At 38.5% G+C, this 19278-nt stretch overlaps 1 protein-coding gene across 4 annotated transcripts in view; it reads right to left on the bottom strand.

The window, feature by feature from the left end:
* Nucleotides 1–19278, bottom strand: part of Zfyve9 (zinc finger FYVE-type containing 9) — a 136440-nt gene that overhangs the window by 74811 nt on the left and 42351 nt on the right. For 3 of the 4 annotated variants that reach the window (XM_057784647.1, XM_057784645.1, XM_057784648.1), the window contains exons 2-4: nt 15654–15756; nt 11461–11566; nt 4047–6130 (exon numbers count right to left, since the gene is read on the bottom strand). In XM_057784647.1, coding sequence (XP_057640630.1) covers nt 4047–6130; nt 11461–11530 — 2154 coding nt within the window. In that variant the 5' untranslated portion in view covers nt 11531–11566; nt 15654–15756. Of the gene's footprint in view, nt 1–4046; nt 6131–11460; nt 11567–14500; nt 14619–15653; nt 15757–19278 lie in introns of all 4 variants that reach the window. The other variant, XM_057784646.1, reaches the window with a different exon arrangement.

The raw sequence follows: 19278 nt of genomic DNA, 5'->3' as shown, positions 1-19278 counted from the left end.
AAAATTAAAAATATGAATAAATGGCATTGTCATTGAAGGTCTAGTAGAAACAGGTGTGGATCTAACAATAATTTCATCAGAATCTTGTCATCCAAATGGGTCTCTACAGGATGTATATGTTCAGTTTTTAGGGATTGGGACATTATCTTCTATAAAGCAGAGTGAGATGGGTCAAATGTATAGGGACAGAAGAACAGAGGATTGGAAAAAACATATGTGGTTAACATAGTAATGAATCTGTGGGGGCGTGATTTGTTACAACAATGTAATACTCAGATTAACACTCCCCCAATTTTAGAAACAAATTATAAATTAATGTATGTTTCTGGGAAAAGTATCCAAAGATATTATAAAGACTAGCCACCAACCATTCAGTTGTATAAGAACAGGGCACAATAACTGCTGATCTTCCAAAGGCACCAACAGCCCTACCTTTAAAATGGTTGATAGACAAATCTGCATGAGTTAAGCAATGGCCTTTAACAATAGAGAAACTGCAGGCTTTAGAACAGCTGGATTGGGAGCAACTAGATGCTCAGAATATTGAAGAATCAACAGGCCCCTGGAATTCTCCTGTACTTGTTAAAGAGAAACCTGAAAACTGGAGAATAGTAACAGATCTAATAGCTGTTAATAAGGTGATTCAGCCGATGGGATCTCTACAGTCTGGAATTCCTTTGCCTTCCCTATTTCCTAAAGGATGGTCTCTTGTATTTATTGATTTAAAAGACTGTTTCTTCACCATATCTTTACAAGAAAAGGACAGAGAAAAATTTGCCTTCACAGTGCCTACTTACAATAATTCTGAGCCTGTTAAGAGATATCAATGAAAGATTCTCCCACAGAGAATGTTAAATAGCCCCACCCTGGGCCAATATTTTGTAAGTCAGCTATTGGAAACGATATCTACACAATTTCCTGAATCTATAGTCTATCATTACATGGATGACATTTTGCTATCTGATTCACATGTAGATAATTTAGAAAAAAATGTTTGAAGAAGGAAAGAAAATTTTGCTTTGTTGGAGATTATAAAGTGCTCCTGAAAAAAATACAAAGAGGAGATTCTATTAGTTATTTAGGTTATAAAATAGTTTACAAAAAATTAAACCAGAAAAGGTGCAAATTAGGAGAGATCAATTGCAGACTCTTAATGATTTCCAAAGATTGCTAGGAGACATTTCCAACTTATGGCCCACTACTAGGACAGATCCTGATGACCTGATTAATTTAAACAAAACCTTAGATGGTGACAAGGACTTAAATTACCAGCTGATGCTGAAGAGAACTGACTTTGATTGACAAGAAATTACAGAAGGCACATGTGGATCATGTAGATCCCCCAAACCTTAACAGCATTCTGGTCATATTACCCTCTAGACAGTCCCCTACGGGAATTTTAAGGCAGAGAAAAGCTATTATCTTACAATGGATCTTTTTACAACATAAACTGAGTAAGAAATTAAAAATTTATGTGGAAAAGGTCTTTGAGTTAATTCTAGGAGGAAAATTAAGACTATCAATTAGCAAGAATAGACCCAGCAGAAAATATAGTACATTTTAATAATGATAAAATTGACAAAATATGAGAAGAAAGCAACCCCTGGCAAGGAGCTTGTAGTAATTTTTTGGGAGAGATCAACAACAACTATCTCAAAAGCAAAGAATTCAACTTATAAAGAGAACTAAATGGATCCTTCCTTACACTGTACAGGACAGGACATACCAATAAGTGGAGTCCCTACACTATATTCTATACTGATGAAAATAAATCAGGAAAGGCAGGTTATAAATCAAAAAATTTAAGCAAAATGGATCAAAGCTCTTATGATTCTGTCCAAAAGTCAGAATTATATGCTATCCTCATGGTACTAAGGAACTTTAAAGAACCTCAAAATAGTTACCAATTCATAATATGCAGAAAGAGTTGTTTTACATATTGAAACCACTAAATTTATACCAGATGATACAAAATTGACCATGCCTAACAGTGACCTTTGAAGTCTCAAAAAGGAGATGGGGTTCCACAATGATGATTCCTTCAGGACTATGATAACACACTAAGCTGAAAAACACCACCTAAAGATTGGCTTTGGACTACAAACTGCTCAGAAAAATTTGAGGTGGCGAGCTGAGATGATCCAGCCTCACAGTCTACTCTAGCCAAACCTGAGACAAGCCCCGCACTTCCATTACACAGAGACTGGACAACAAATACCACCTCTCCCAGGACGTGACAATTAGCCCATTTTTCTCTTTTCAGGATCCCCTAAAGATGCCATCTCCCCCAGACAGCAGAAAGTAAATTTAAGAATATGATTTCATATTCCCAAGAAGTGGGGTGGGTAGTTTTGGGTCATTCAATGGGTTATGGATATTTGTCATTGCTCAAAGGGGTTGGTTATAAGATGTTATTTTGTAGTCAGGAGGAAAATTGAACAAAGGAGATTAGATTCAAGGTTCTTGTTTTGAAAAGGAAAAAGGGGATATAGACATGATAGGATAAAAGCGTAGATTATTGAATCTACTCTGAAAAGAAAAAAAGGAGGATATAGATATAAGATAAAAGGTAGATTATTGAATCTACTTTTTAAAAGCTACCAGCTTTAAATGTTTTACATTGGATTGGATTTTTGTATATTATACACAAATTTTGTATAGTGATACAAATTTGTGATTAATTTTGTAAGAACACACTGTACATACATTTCTACTCTTGTATTGGACCTACAAAATTCATTTAACAATGTAATGTAAATTTCTAGTCTCTGAAAACTATTATTGCCAACTGTTTATGAAAATAAGGAAATTCAGTTTAGTAGTTAATCATCTATTATAACCAACCTTGTAGTCACTCTAGGCATGTTTTCAAGGTTAAACAAAGATTATTTTAGATAGACAGGTCATCTTCAAACACTTCAGTGATCTACAGAATATGGCATTTAAGATGTTTTAATAACATAGGGGGTTTTTGTTTTGTTTTTTAAATGACAATGAGACATATCTTCCTGACAGCACTAATCTACTTCAGAGAAGATGATGGGAATCAAAGAAACTCCAGATGGACCTTACTTTCTTTGTGGCAAAAGTCAGTCACTGGGCAAGAAATGCCCTTGCCTCAATTACTAACATTATGCTGTCCTAATTGGACAAGCAGGACACAAAAGAGAGTGATTGACAAACATTGTCAAGACAAGGAGGGACAGACCTTCAGAATATCCTGCTTCACAGAAAAGTCTGTCAGATATGCTAGGCCTGTAAGATGAAGATGGATGCCCCAACATTGCAGAGAAACTTTGGGTGACTGTCTAGGCAGCCAATTGTTTCTGACATTTCTCACATTTTTTGGAAATCGTTTGCTCATACTTCCTGCTTACTCAGTTAACATTATTTCCTTCTTGGGTCTTTGAGGGAACTGAAGATTAGATAATTATAGTTTTCCTTGTTTACCAGATGCAGAAAGCAAATTATGATAGAAAGTAAATTAAGTACAAAATTGTTGATGTATTTATCGTATATATTGTATATAGTTATTGTGTTTATTGTATATAGTTTTTCTTACATTAGTTATAGCCTTCTTTTTTATTTTAGACAAAAAGGGGGAAATATAGTGGTATATTATTTGTGTTTTAATAAATAAGGCTTGCCTGAAAGTCAGGGCAAACCCATACAGGCCAGGCAGTGGTTGCACACATCTTTAATCCCAGCAGTCACACTAGTTAGCCATAGAGGCCAGCTGCTGTTGGTGCATGCCTTTAATCACAGCACTAGAGAGGAATATAAAACGGGAGGAGACTGGTCTCAGGCTCTTTGTGGAAGCAGGATTGTCCATTTTCAGTCTGAGGTAGATGTAAGAGCCAGTGGTTGGCTGCTTTGCTTTTCTGATCTTCAGACTGAACCCTAGTATCTGTTTACTAGGTTTTTATTATTCGTGCTACAATTTATATTATCATCTCAACTAGAATTAAATTTACTTAATCCTGCTTTAATTTCTGGTTCCGCATTACACAACACTCCAAGTTCCTGGGATAACACATGCAGCTTACCTTCCCACAGGCTCTGCAATGATGCCTCCTTTTGGTGAATGTAAACCGAGCTTCACATTTCATGCAGTTTGGAGCCTGGGAATCTGGTACCCATACTGGTGCCACCTCACCCAGGGTGGTGAATGGCTTTCTTGCAGAAATTCCCAGTTGACCAGCTCTGAGGTCATTATCTGGACTATCTGGAGCTAATGCAAGGCATGGTCTACTGGAGATCTCAGCCTCATAATTTTCTAAATGTTCCCCATTTGTATCAGTCACAGAGATGCTTCCCAAAGATGCACCGCATGCACTGACTGCTGAATTTTCCCCAAGTTTTGATTTTCCAAGAATATCATTTTTATTTTTACTATTATTTCCATTATTTGCAGGAAGGTCATTTTGTAAGTGGTCTGATAATGGCTTTGGAATCTGAAGTTTAAGATTAGAAGGTTGCTTGGGTCTTGCACCACCAAAAGGAACACTAATAGACTGCAGGTTTGCTATCTTGGGGGAAGACTGCCCCAGTACTGATGGTATTTGACTACAGAAATTATGTAAATAATTTTTCTTCATTATATTTCCAGTGCTATTCAAAAGAAGTCCACTCCCTTCTGCATTCTCATTTCCTCTCTGTTCATAAATATTTGAGTAGCATTCTGACTTGCTCTCCTCTATTTCTTTTTCTTCTGTTACTGAATCTTCTTTGGAGGGTAGAGTCTTTGGAACAAAAGAAACAATTGGGCTCTGCATTCCATAGGAATCACAACCATTAGGTAGAGAATTTGCTGCTGGTGCATCATTAACAGTGGAGAAATCACGTCCTTCACGTTCATTCACGCATGTTCCTTTGAAATCCAGATCTGAATCTGCCATCCCAATACACTCTCCTCCACTATTACTGTCCTCAGGCTGGCTAATATGTGAAACCATTTGATTTTCTTCATTTACTTGACTGTCATTCTTCTCATTTAACTTTGTTAATTTCCAATTAGTCATCTGAGAATCAGAGAAATGGTCTGTCACATTAAAAAGTTCTGTAGTGCCAATTTTTTTTTCATGCTTAATACCTTCATCTTCATCAGCTCTAGCTTCACTGGACACAAGGCAATCTGAAGACTGTTCACAACTGTCCCTTCCAGACACTGCAGATGTCTCTGGCTTGAGACACAAAGATAAACCAGAGGGGAGGGAGACTCCAACCGTCCTCTCCTCTGCTGCCTCTTGTTTTGTCATGATCTCTTCACTTTCCTGGGAAAAGGAGTTTGGGCTCCATAGCTCTGTCCTAGAAGGGCTGTTTTTGCCAGCGAGGTCTTCTTCTGGCATATAAGTCTCTTGTTTTTTAATGGCAGACCCTCCATCCACTCCCTGGGATGAATTAATTCCTAAGCTTGTAACTGCACGTTTGGAAGGGTCTCTGCCTACATTCTCATCGGCCTTTGATCGTGAAGGTGAAGAGATACTGGCTGCACTGTTGGATGAAGCAGCACAGAGATGATTAACAGAATCCCCCTCTGGGTTTGGTTTAGTCACAGCATCCATTTGTTTCTCCGAGTTTATACCTTTTTCAGTGGACCCATTCATACTAAAACTAAATTGTTCAGTTTGTCTATTTTCATTATCCAGTGAACAGCTAAAAGAATCCATAAGGGGTTGACTACTATAATTGTTACAACCCTGCAGATCACTCTGCAGTGTCCTTTTATCACAGTTATGCATGACAGCTACAACAAGAACATTCTTTTCGTCTGGCAGACAAGTGAGGCTTCCACAGCTCTCCTCTCCCACTTCCACAGTGCTAAACTGGTCATCGCGATCACAGTTTCTCTTACTCAGTGGGTCTTCTGTCACAGCATTTTCATCAATCCACATTGTGTCAGTCTCTGGATTTAGACTACAGTCCTGTTCGCTAGCACAGGGATCTTCTTCCTCCCTCGTAAGGAGAGCTGAGCCAGCCAGAGAGAAGACTTTCAGCTGTGGTCCTGCCTCACTAGAAACTACAGGTTCGTTCACACTGGTCAATGCAGGGTTAAAAGACAGTGGGCAAGAAGAGGGATCTAGAATCTTATTCCACTTTGCATCCAATAAAGTAGGAGAAATTGTTTCATCTGAAAAAATATAAAAAGTAATTACAGTAAGTTTGCTGGTACCAGAAAAAAGCCACTTAAGGCTACCTAATCAGCATTTCTAACTATACTTTGAAGACAAAATGTTCTCAGAATATGACAGAATCTAATCTTTAGCTAGACATAAAACACACTTAAGACAATGCCCTATAATTGTCTGTTAACAAATGGTAACATTTCAAACAACAAAAGAATTTTAGGTCAATTTACTTGTGGAGGCACACAGATGCTAACCTATTCCACCTTAACTAAAGGTCAGAGAGGTTGATCTTACTTTTACTCTTTCAAAGTTGTTAACAACAGATGTGGCTACAGACAAAAAACTGACCTAGGGTGTGCTTATTTAGTGTTTTGCCATAAAGATGACCCACAGGGACGGATCTGCTCCATCCTGACCAAAGGTCAGAGAATTCAAGCCTATTCCTGTTCCTTCATTTTTAAATAGGAAGTTTGACATAGGGAGTGGCTGCCTACAGGATACTTGGTCTAGGGTGTATTTGCTGCATATCCTGCCCAAAACGTCAAAATGCTTTGCTTCAGGAATTAATGGCTTGATGTCTCAAGCACTGATGATGGAGGAAGGTCATTTGTCAATAAACAAACTGCCTTGGCCCATTTGAGAGGCCATCCCTTAGGTGGGTGGAGTAAACAGAACAGAATGCTGGGAGGAAGAGGAAGTGAGCTCAGACGCCATGCTCCCCTCTCCCGGGCAGATGCAGGGCAGCTCCTCTCAGAGGCAGACACGATGAAGCAAGCCGCCAGGTCAGACATGCTGAATCTTTCCCAGTAAGACTGGTGCTACACAGATTATTAGAGATGGGTTGATCGGGATATGAGATTAGCCAGTAAGGGCTAGAGCTAATGGGCCAAACAGTGTTTAAAAGAATACAGTTTCCGTGTAATTATTTCGGGTATAAAGCTAGCCGTGTAGGAGCCGGGCAGGACGAAAAGCAGGCCCGCAGCTCCCTACTACACACTGAAGCAAGTAATTGTTCTGATTGTCCTTTGTGTCATGTTAAAGCAGTCCTTTGCCTTCTCCCCCCCCCCCCTTTTGTACTGGGTATATAAGCGTAAGAAAAACGTGGGCAGACTCAGGATTCAGTATTCACTGAATTGCTCTCCCTGTACTATCCTATGTCTCTGTATTTCTTCTGTATCACTTTCTATTCTTCCTAACATTTCTAGTCCACATGTCCCTACCCTAAAACATATTAACTCATCATGACTGGACCATGACAAATGTCACCCCAACATGTAGCTTACGACATTTAATTTTGTTATTAGACTGATAAACAATAATGCAATTAAACTGATCGGCAGACCCAGGAGTGGGGAAGCACCTCTGTACTATCTGTGTACAAGACAAGGCACAGATAATGGAACAGTAGTGAAGACTGGTAATTGAGTGAAAATGTTTTTGTGGAGTCTAGCGCTCTCTTCTAGTCTACAGTATGACTGGGTGTGGGTCACACGGATGTTCCCATTTGCTAAACTGTGCAGTCAACCTTGTAGTGCTACCTACTTGGGAGCCTGAGGTGAGAGAAAAACCGAGTCAGTAAGTTCAAACCAAGTGAGAAACAGAGTGAGACCCTGTCTCAAAATACAAGAAAAACAAACAAAACCCAGTAGCCCTGTGTAATTAAAATTTAGGCATTTTAGTAATTATAAAGTTTTAAAAACTTTTAAAAATGGGTCTAAAGATTTAGCTGGGATATGAGTGCCTAACATGCTTACTAAGCCTCAGTCCACATCCAGTCCTGCTAAACTGTGTTGGTGAATACCCACAGTCTAGGGAGGTGAAGGTAGAAGCAGGAAGCTGGAGGATAACAAGTCCAAGGTCATCTTTTGCTCTATCCTGAGTTTGAGGCTAACCTGGGCAATACAAAAAACCCTATTTTAAAAAAAGAAGTCTAGGGAGATAGCTCAGTGGGTAAAAGGGTAGCTGTGCAAGCATTAAGACCCAGTTTAGATTCCCAGAAGTCACATAAAAGACTACAGACACAAGCTGGGGCACGATGCTGTCCAGCTGTAACCTACAATGGGGAGTAGAGACAGCAGATCCCAAAGGGTTGTTGAGAAGTCAATCTAGCTGGAAAGAACTCTGGGAATAGTGAGATATCTGTTTTAAAAAATAAGGTTAGAGATCACCAAGGAAGAGATATAATGTTGACTCATGGCCTCCACAAGCATCTGCATAGACAAGAAACACCTATGTATATAAAAGCTCTCTCTTTCTATCTCTCTCTGTCTGTCTCTCTCTCTCTTACACACACACATAAACACACATTCGCACACCAAAAAACCTTCAAGAACATTAAAAAATGAAACCGAGATACAGAAAAAGTATAAACTAAACAAAAATGGCAGGGTACTAATCACTGCTGCCCATGGGTTATGATGCACTTAAGTTTATTAGACTAGTCTCTTTAATTGTCGTTTTGAGACACAGTCCTGGAACTCTCTATATAGATCAGGCTGGCCTCAAACTCACAAAGATTCATCTGCCTCTACCTCCCAAGTGCTGGCATTAAAGGCATGCGCCACCATTCCCAGTATAAATTGTATATATTTACATTTTCTCATGAAGTTTTTAAAAGTTTGCTACAACATGTGAAATTCTGCTTGTAATAATGTTACTAATTAAATTTATATTTATAAGGAGATTTGGAAAAATGGTATTTAACTATTGTATCAATTTCTAGTATATCAAAAAACATAATTTCATCTAACATTTGTTTCCTTTGTAACAGATCATAACTATGAGTTATTCTCTCAGATTATAGTGCTATTTTTGTATCTCTAAATGAGTTAAAGAAATAAAAATGAATGCACTTAGTGCCTTTTCTTCTTTCTGTCTTCAGTAAATGATAACCATGGTGTTGAAATTATTCAGCTATAATTGTAACACCTTGCACCATAGACCTTATTAAAGTCTTTACTACAATGCAATAGCTTATTTACCTTCTCTTTCACCTACTGAATCATTTCTGAAGGCAGAACCATTTCATTCCGTCAGTGCAAGGCCTACTTTGCACAGTGTCAAGTGGTAGTAGGTAATAAATACACAAAAGTAATAAAGAATAAAAACATTTGGTTTATATAGCATTAAGATCAATACCTTATGTCTCCACAAAGCACATATTCTAGTTGGGAAAATAAGACATAGATACAATATACATGAATAGCTAATTAGTATATGTATTAAAAATTGTTATGTGGGAATATAAAATAAATTCAGCCAGGCGGTGGTGGTGCACACCTTTAATCCCAGCACTCGGGAGGCAGAGACAGGCAGATCTCTATGAGTTCGAGGCCAGCCTGGTCTACAAGAGCTAGTTCCAGGACAGACTCTAAAGCTATAGAGAAACCCTGTCTTGAAACAAACAAACAAACAAAAATAAAAAATAAATTTTAGAATGAGGTAGACGACCCTGAATTCACTAAATGGAGGAACTGGACTAGGTCTCAAGCGTTTTATCAAAAGTAAGGATTCATAAGAAGGGAAAACAAGAAAAGCAAAATGCCAAATGTAAGATTTAAGAGAACAACAACTAAATCAGTTGGGCCAAGAAGATAAGCAGCCTAGGAAACTATGAAAAGAAGCAACGCAAGGTAGACAGTGAAATCCACAGAACTTCAGAATGTTTCACGAACAGACTTACAAAGAGGGGTGTGGCATGATTGGGAGAAGGCTTAGGTATCTATCATGCATGAGGCCTGGGTTTAATCCCCAACATCACAGAAAACCAGGCCTCATGATGCACACACCATTAGCCACTACAGAGGCAGAGGCAGAACAATCAGAAATCCAAGGTAATCCTCAGTTACATGACAAGTCAGGACAAACATAGGCTACATGAGACCCTATCTTTAAATAAAATTTAAAAATGGCCCAGCAGTTGGGAGGCAGACAGGTAGACCTCTGACTTCAAGGCACTCTTAAATTTAAATTCAGATTTAGGCTAGTAGAGACTTTGCTGTGAAATAATGTTCTTCTACACTGTAAAGATTTGTCACTAGTATTGGTTTAATAAAATGCTGATTGGCCAGTAGCCAGGCAGAAAGTGTAGGCAGGGTGACCAGACTAGGAGAATTCTGGGAAGAGGAAATGCAGAGATGCAGTCACCAGCCAGACACAGAGGAAGCAAGATGAGAATGCCTTTCTGAGAAAAGGTACCAAGCAACATGGCTAAACATAGGTAAGAATTATGGGTTAATTTAAGATGTAAGAGCTAGTTACTAATAAGCCTGAGCTAATAAGTCAAACAATTTATAATTAATATAAACCTATGTGTGTTTCTTTGGGACTGAATGGCTGTAGGGCCAGCCAAGACAGAAACTTCAGTCTACAAGACTTAATATTTAAAAAATAATATTTCCAAGCTGTATCTTAGAAATAAAAAGAGATATATTTTTTACAAGAATGTTTAATAATATTATTGAAACAGGAATGACTGAGTTTTACTTACTACCTAGACATGTTAATTACCTAGTTTAATATATGTGCATGTGTGTATGTGCTTGTGTGTGTGTGTGCGCACGTGTGTATGTTTCATTCTGTTGACAAGTATCATGTAGTTTATACTTGGCCTCACATTCACTATCCGGCCAAGACAAGCCTTAAACTCCTGATCTCCTGCCTCCTTCTACTGACCAAGTGTTGGAATTACAGGCAAGCATCATACTTGGACTTTGGGGTGGGGGAGTGGAGTACAGAGTTTATCTATGTACCCCTAGTTGACCTCAAACTCACTTTATGAATCAGGCTAATCTTAAATTTGTGATGATCCTTCTACCTCTGGTTCCCAAATACTAAGATTACAGAGTTGGCCATTTACTATACATTTTCTCTTTAAATAAGGAAATAAAATTAACAGGAAATGAGAAAATACCTTCATGGAACTGTCTTAAACATTAAGTTTAAAATATTTAAGTATCTGGCATATAATGGTAAGAGATACTAATTTCCTCTCTAAAATATACTATGTATTATTGTCATTATATCATAAGATTTATTTCATTCTATTTTATGTGTATGGGTATTTTGCCTACATATATCTTTGTGTCCCAATTGTGTGCCTAGTCCCTGTGGAGGCCAGAGGAGGGCATCAGATCCCCTGGGACTAGATTTACAGACAGTTGTGAGCCACAACATGGGTGCTGGGAATTTAACCTGCGTCCTCTGCAAGAGCAGCCAGTGCTCTTAACTGCTGAGTCATTTTTCCAACCCCGATTTCTTTTAAGAACTGCATACTCTTATTCTCACAGTCTCTATATCAAATTCAAATAGATTTACCAATGTAAATTCTCACCTTCATTTTGTTCAAATTCATCCAACACCTTGTCCAGGTTGTAAGCTTCGGCTTGAAAGTAATTCTCCATCAGTGAGGAGACGCTGCTGAAGAGACTTGTCTAGACCTAAAGAGGAAAAGAAAATTGAGTTACACTTTGAATTATTAAAATATAATTTATAGATCTTAGGTATACAAGGATGAAATCGCCAACGAATCCATTTGGAGAACAATAAACAACCTAAGATCTTCAAGTCTAGACACCTATGAGCTAACAGTTATCAAAATGCAGTCAGCCACTACATCTGTAAGTTCTATGTCTATAGATTAAACTAGTGATGGACGAAAAATATTCAGAAAAAACTGCACATGTGCTGAACATGCACAAACACTGTTCTAGTCATTTTTCTCTAAGTAAAACAGTTTAACAGCAATTTCTGTTGCACTTTATCTCAGTAAGGCAGCAATGATTTACAGTATACAGGATAGGCTGAGCAAGTTATATATAAATACTCCATAGATTCTAGACTCTGCAATGGTCCTGGGGCCACTCCTTCATAGATACTAAGGGACAAATGCAGAATTATTATAAACATAGAAGGTAGATTTATTTCATAGCTTATACTTCAAAAGATAAAGTCCAGGTGCTGGGAAGGGTCACTTTGATTAGGATAAAGCTACATTTCTACTGCAGAAAGGAGTTCATGGCTTTTGTGAAATAGAAAAATTAAGAGAAAGTTCAAGTGTAGGTAAGGGATATTCGTTTTCATTTTAATGATGACTGATGAATCTTTTTAAATCTCTCATTTTTAAACATAATTTTATTTGTTTTTTTTGTTTGTTTTTTTTTTGGTTTTTCGAGACAGGGTTTTAAAACTTCCCTTACTGTTATTTGACCTAAAAGTGTATGTACACACACACACAAGATTTCAATGACTTAACAGAATGCCAAGTAACACCATAGTCGGAGTTAAAAAAATGCTACTCGTTATTCCTTTATTGCTATTTAAGATTTTATAGAGTCAAAACCTACATTGGAGCCCAGGTTGACCCAGACTCTTAGGAGCTGGGATTACGTTATAAGCCATACCAGGCTTACTGATTATCTCTTTTTTGAGCAGATCAAATTTAGATTTACTAATGAAAAGTGGGAGAAAGCTCCTAAGACAGGGAGATGTTCCAAGGGAAAAATACCCTTGATTATCCCTTTAAATTAACTTATCTCTTGGTATGTGTCCATGTGTGTGTCCGTCCGTGTGTGTACAGGTTCATGTGAATGTGCATGTTCATGTGGCAGGTGCAAGTGGTATGTACCACTTGATACAGGGTATTTTCCTCAATCACTTTTCCATCTTTGTGTGTCCATGTGTGGGGGTTTGTGTGTGCACATATGTGTGTCTGTGTGTGAGTGCAGATGTGCAAATGGCATGGCACACATATGGAGGTCAGAGGACAACTTTGAATGCTGGTCTTTGACTCCCACCTTGCTTGAGGCAGAGTATCTGCTGCTTTTCTTCTGTGCACACAAAGCTAGCTGACCCAGGAGCTTCAAAGGAGTTTCTTGTCTCTGGCTTCCCACTAACAGTAGAACTGGGATCATACTGTTTACTACCACACCTGGCCTTATGTGGGTTCTGGGTATTTGAACTGATCCTGTTTTTTGCACAGCAAGCACTTCACCCACAGAGCCATCTCCCCAGCACACTAAAGAGGTAACACCTGGTGATTTATCATTTGTGATGACTTGTTTACTATTGGCTAAATAAGGTTTTGATGTTAGGATTAATAATTAGGGCTTAACTATTCTGCCCAATACACAGTAGATATACAATAAATATAAGTTTGTTAGTATATTTACAAACCTTTTATCCCCTACCTTCTTTATGGTGCCTTATCCCTTCTGTCTCTAGGAAATGTTTTAGGTCTTCAAGCCTTGAGACCCTAGTTTCATTTTCAAAGAAACAGCTGCGTTTCCCCAAAGACTTGGAGATTAGTGGTCTCTTATTGCATAAGTTACAATTTATGACAAGATTCTTTACTTGCTTTCTGATAAAAATGCTCATTTTACACAAAATAGTAACTCACTAAATTCATATACATATATTTCTCTGTGAAATATACTAACATAATATAATTTCTATATATATTTTATAGAGAAATATAATTCTTTGGATTTTTCTATTTGAGGATTTTGTCTTTTTACCTTTAGAGTCTTTACTAACCAGAGTCTTTAGAAATCCTGCAGAATATCAGCATTGCAGTCCTACTTACAGCACCAATCTGACTTTTATGTCTCCTTCCTTGGCACTTTTTGTGCCACAGTGAACATGTGTAAATTTAGATATCAAATATTACTGCGTATGTACTAGGCACCAACTATTGTCCTAGTCACTAAACTATAGTAACAAATAACCTAGTGAGCTAAATACTAACCTAAAGCAGCCCAAGGTCTCACAGGGGAGATAAATGAGCTAACGTGAAGCATAAAATACTGTGACTGGTACTAATTGATATATGCACCAGGTGCTTATATGAAGCCAAAGAAGAGATGGATCTGAGTTAGTGTAAGGTGAGAGTGCATTATTCAGGGTAGACTATATTACTACTAAGAATATTCCAAATATATTCCCAAGGCTATTACACAGAGAAACCTGTCTTGAAAAACTGGGGTGGGGGGTAGGGGGTGGAGTCAGTTGAGCTAAACAACTTGTTAACAGAGCTTGGACAAATAAACAGCTCAAGAAAGACCTCTTCTTGGAGGTTTATACCACGACAAGCACTGACCTAGGGGACAGCATATCTAGGCTGAGGCAGCAGTAAGGTGGAAGGTAAAGGCTGAGTGGGGACAATCTACAGAAGACAGACCTGGAGCAGCACACATTATCTCTGCTTGCATTCCTTTTGTGAGCTGAGTTACAGCCACACTGAGCTGCAGGAAGGACGGGGGGGGGGGGGGGGCACTCATACTTCAGCTGCAGCTCCTTCAGAGAAGCAAGAATGGAGTCTGGTGGACTTGGATACCCTTTGCTACAATGGTAGAAACTTCCTACAGAGGTGGTACCTGAAGGATAGGATCTTGCCACATGAAGTGCAGAAGGACAAGAAATAGCTTGCCAACTTCGGATGCAGACATTCTGGTCAAGAAAAATTATTACCAAGTGCCTCTGCGCCATCCTCAACTGAAAAGAAAGAGCTCAATTTCATATTGAACATCCATGACTTTCCTCACAATTCATGTGGAAAAAAAAAACAGAGAACTCAAAAAATACAGCATTCTACTGGTGAAGGGCATGATCCATTTCTAAAACCAGCCTGACCACCATGACCTCCTGCCATTCTATAGATCTTAAATAATTTTAAGTAATTTGGGGGCAGAAAAAAAAAATCTACAACTTCCAGTTAGGCAAACTCAAAGACTATAAGATTATAATACTTTTCTGTCTACTTGAAATTACTGCTCTCACAACTAATCTACAAATATAAAATAAAATAATGCAATTATATCTATATCTTTGATTCTGTACCCCCAAAATTTTCTAATTGAATTTTGCTCTTGTATAATGACTAAGAAACAGAGACAGATATGCCACTATTCTTTCCTAATGCCATTGTTCAATCCATGTTCTTTTTTATGCTAAAACTAGCTTTCTATGATCAGGTTAACAGGAAGTTGTTTCTAAAAGGAAGGAGCCAGCACTAGTAGAGAAATTGGTGTTCTAACATACTTTATCAGTTATTAACCACCGCCCCCTCCAAAAAACAAAACAAACAAACAAACAAAAAAACAAAAACAAAAACAAAAAAACAGAGAGATGGTTCAGCAGCTAAGAGTGCATACTGCCTTTACAGAGGGCTCCCAGTTCCTAGCACACATGTCAGGTGGCTCCCGATTGCCTGCTCCAGGGAATACAACACCTTCTTCTGGATGAAGCCTCTAATTCCAGTGCTTAGGAAAAAGAGGTAGGAGGCTCACAAGTTTGACACGAGCTTGAATTACATAGTGAATTCCAGACTAGCACAGGCTACACAGATTGTCTCAAACTAATGAATATCTTATTCTGAATTAAAGTAAAATTGTTTGAAAAGCTGTACTGCTGATTGAATATGAGACATCAGTAATGAAGCACTCAGCATGTGTCCATCAACCTTGCAGTCAAAGATGTAGTCCTTCTCTAGTTTAGTATCATAGAGAGATAAGACAATGGTTTCCGTACCTTTCTCCTTATGAACATGATAAAGAGCAGCCTTCTCTGTGCTTGCTCATGATGCCTGCTGTGCCACTAGCCAGTCTTCTGAACCAGAATGTCCTCTTTGATCCTACAAAAAACCAGAGTGCTTATTACACTTGCTAAAACAATAAGCTCTAATTTTCATTATATAAACCTACTATAGCCAGACAAATAAAAGTAGCAGGTCTCAACAACAAATTAAAATTACATCTTCAGATTCAAAGACATGCTTAGCATGGAAGGCAACCAAACAAACATTTTAATCAAGGAGTCAAAAATTTAAGTGTCAGAGAAGAGTAAAGAACTTCTTTGCATACTCATTTTGGGAGAGTACACATAACAAAACAACAGCAGGCAGCTCCTTTCCAATGACTTTAATGGTGGAGTCATAAAGATACTTTATTCAACAGCAGGCCCTTCAGAACTCCAAAGTTAAGAAAACTGCTACTTCACAAGAATGTCCTCAAATATGATTTTTCCCCACTGTGTACACGCAGAATTTTTTTCTTTTCCAAGACTAGGTCTCTGATGTGGGAGCCCCTCTGTGTGTTGTTTGTATTGGTTAATGAATAAAGAAACTGCTTTGGCCTGATAGGGAAGAACTTAGGTAGGCAGAGAAGACAGAACTGAATTCTAGGAGGAAGAAAGCAGGGTCAGAGAGAGAGATGCCATGGATCCGCCAGAGACAGATGCTGGGAATTTTACCCAGTAAGCCACTGCCACGTGGTGATACATAGATTAATAGAAATGGGTTAAAAATAATATGAGTTAGCCAATAAGAAACTAGAGCTAATGAGCCAAGCAGTGATTAAATTAATACAGTTTCTGTGTGGTTATTTCGGGACTAAGCTAGCTGGGCGGCCTGGATGAACAAGTGGCCTCCCTCCAACAGGTCTCACTACGTAGCTCTGGCCAGTCTGAAATTCAGACCTTGAACTGACCTTGAACTCAGAGATCCACCTGCCTCTTTCTCCAGAGTGCTAAGATTAAAGGTGTACACCACCAGCTTAACTGCACAGAGAATTATTAAACTGATTTAAAGGTTTCCTGCTGCAGAGAGCACCAGGTCCCATAACAGAAGGTTGTGAGCCACCATGTGAGTGCTAGAAGATGAACTCAGAACCCCCATGAAGAGAAAGCTCAGCAGTTAAGAGCACTGGCTGCTCCGGGGTTCAATTCCCAGCATCCACATGGCAACTCACACCTGTCTATAACTCCAGTTCCAGAGGATCTGGCACCCTCACAGAGACATACATGCAGGCACAAAGACCAATGAAAATAATATAAAACTAAATTTAAAAAAAGAAGCTTTCCACTGAAGTTTTTATTGCCAAACACCTGCTTTCCCTCCAGATGAAGTGTCTCCATACCCCAGATGTCCCTTCTGCCTAAAAACAGTGGATCCATTAGTACAGTAAACTAAACTTCACTGTTATAGTATGTTAAAGAAAAACTTCCTCAAATGTGACTTCCTTTCTCTTAAAGAATATAACAATATCCATGGAGTTAGAGTAGTCCAACTTACATGCCTCTATAACTTTTTAGGGATGTTAATTTTAAATTTTCTTAAAGATTTATTCTACTTTAAGTATGTATGCATGTATGCATGTATATGATATGCATATAGAGAGCTAGCACCACCAAGGCCAGAAGAAGGCAGATTCCCTGATGCTGGAGTTTCATTTCAGGAGGTTGAACTTGGGTCCTCTGGGAAAGGCAGCAAGCACTCTTAACTGCTGAACTCTCTCTCCAGACCTGGGAGGTTTTCAGGGGCCTAATCTCATCTTGTACAAGATTGACAGCCGGAACTAATAAAAACAAACTAAGAAAGTATAATCACGGTATTTTCAGAACAGGTAAGATTTTTAGAGATCATTTAGCAAATACCATATTTAAATATAAAGTGAGGTGTCAGGAGAAATTTCCTGACATTATAGATGTCACATTATCTAATATGAAAATTATGTACTTAGAAAGAAAAAGTCTAAAAACTCCATTTCTAGGCACCAAAGAGAAGACAGAATGAAGATCACTGGTCAAGGGTTTTGCTGTCCTCAAGAAGCAGAGGCTGGTTATGATATATATCAGTGAAAGGGCAGTCTGCCTCGCCTTCATAAGGCTCTAGGTTTTATTACTCACAGCGCGCGCTCATGCGCGCGCGCGCGCGCGCACACACACACTCAGAGAAAAGCTTGTACATGCTCTTATACACTCTAAATGAGAAGAGCTATTAATACTAAGAAACAGACTTATACCTGCCAAATAAAGGACTAAATAAAACACAAGAATAATGAGGCAAATTAGTCAAAGGAAAATGATGCAAAAGATACTGGCTAATTGAAGATCTTTGGTTGTTTTGTTTTTTAAGACAGGGCTTCTCTGTGTAACCCTGGCTCTCCTGGAACTCACTCTATAAACTTGACTAGACTTGATGTCACAGAGATCCACCTGCCTCTGCCTCCCAGGTGCGAGGATTAAAGGCATGTGTCACCACACCTGGCTTGAAAATCTTCTTTTAAAAAATTAATTCTATAAATTCACTGTCAGGTCCTATGTGTACATCTATGCTTGTTTTTTCGGTTTTTTTCTTTCTTTCTTTCTTTCTTTCTTTCTTTCTTTCTTTCTTTCTTTCTTTCTTTCTTTTGTTTTGTTTTTGTTTGTTTGAGACAAGGTTTCTTTGTGTAATAGCCCTGGCTGTTCTGGAACTAGGTCTTGTAGACCAGGCTGGCCTCAAACTCACAGAGATCCACCTGCCTCTGCCTCCCGAGTGCTGGGATTATTAAGGTCAGTGCCACCACTGCTGGGCCTGTTTTTAGCATATTTTTAATGCACAAGGCAAGCACTGTTATGTAATGGTTAACTTTATGTGTTTGTAATGGCTGTTTGCCTGGGATACAGGATGCCCAGACTACTACTTCTGGGTGTGTCTGAGGGTGTTTTAGGATGAGATTAGCATCTGAATTGGTGGATTAGGTAAAGCAGATCACCTTCTCACATAACTAGGTATCCTCCAAGCCACTGAGGACCTGAAGGTGGAAAAATCAGGGAAGGACAAGAAGATTCTCTGTGTGTGTCTAAGTTGCCTTGCTGTCTTCACCTGCCATTGAACTGGGACTTTGATAATTATTATCTAGTCTCAGAACTATACTGCTACCAGCTTCCTGTACTTACAGACTGCAGACATCACAGTGCGGATCTCCAAAGTTTCCAGATCATATGAACAACTCGTATCATCTATCTATCTATCTATCTATCTATCTATCTATCTATCTATCTATCTATCTATCTATCCATCCGTATCTTTTTTTAAAACTGGGTCTTACTACATAGCCAAGGCTGGTATCAAACTTAGTATGTGGCCCACGATAGTCTTGAATTCACAATCACCTATCCTTTAATGATGGGAATACATTTGGAGAAGTGTGTTCTTAGGTGATTTTATTGTGTGAACATCAAAGAGTCCTTAAACTAGTATGGCTTGGTTGACTCATCTCTCTCAACTCAAACTGAGTTATTCTTTATTTTCTACTATTTATAGTACAAAATTAATTTATGTTTATGTTATGTATTTCTCTATTAATGGCAACACTTATCAAATGAGTGTACACTG

Source organism: Chionomys nivalis, chromosome 11 (assembly GCF_950005125.1).
Source record: "Chionomys nivalis chromosome 11, mChiNiv1.1, whole genome shotgun sequence".
Taxonomy (NCBI): Eukaryota; Metazoa; Chordata; class Mammalia; order Rodentia; family Cricetidae; genus Chionomys; species Chionomys nivalis.
Note: the sequence above shows the minus strand (reverse complement) of the source record. Positions and strands in the feature narration are given on the sequence as shown.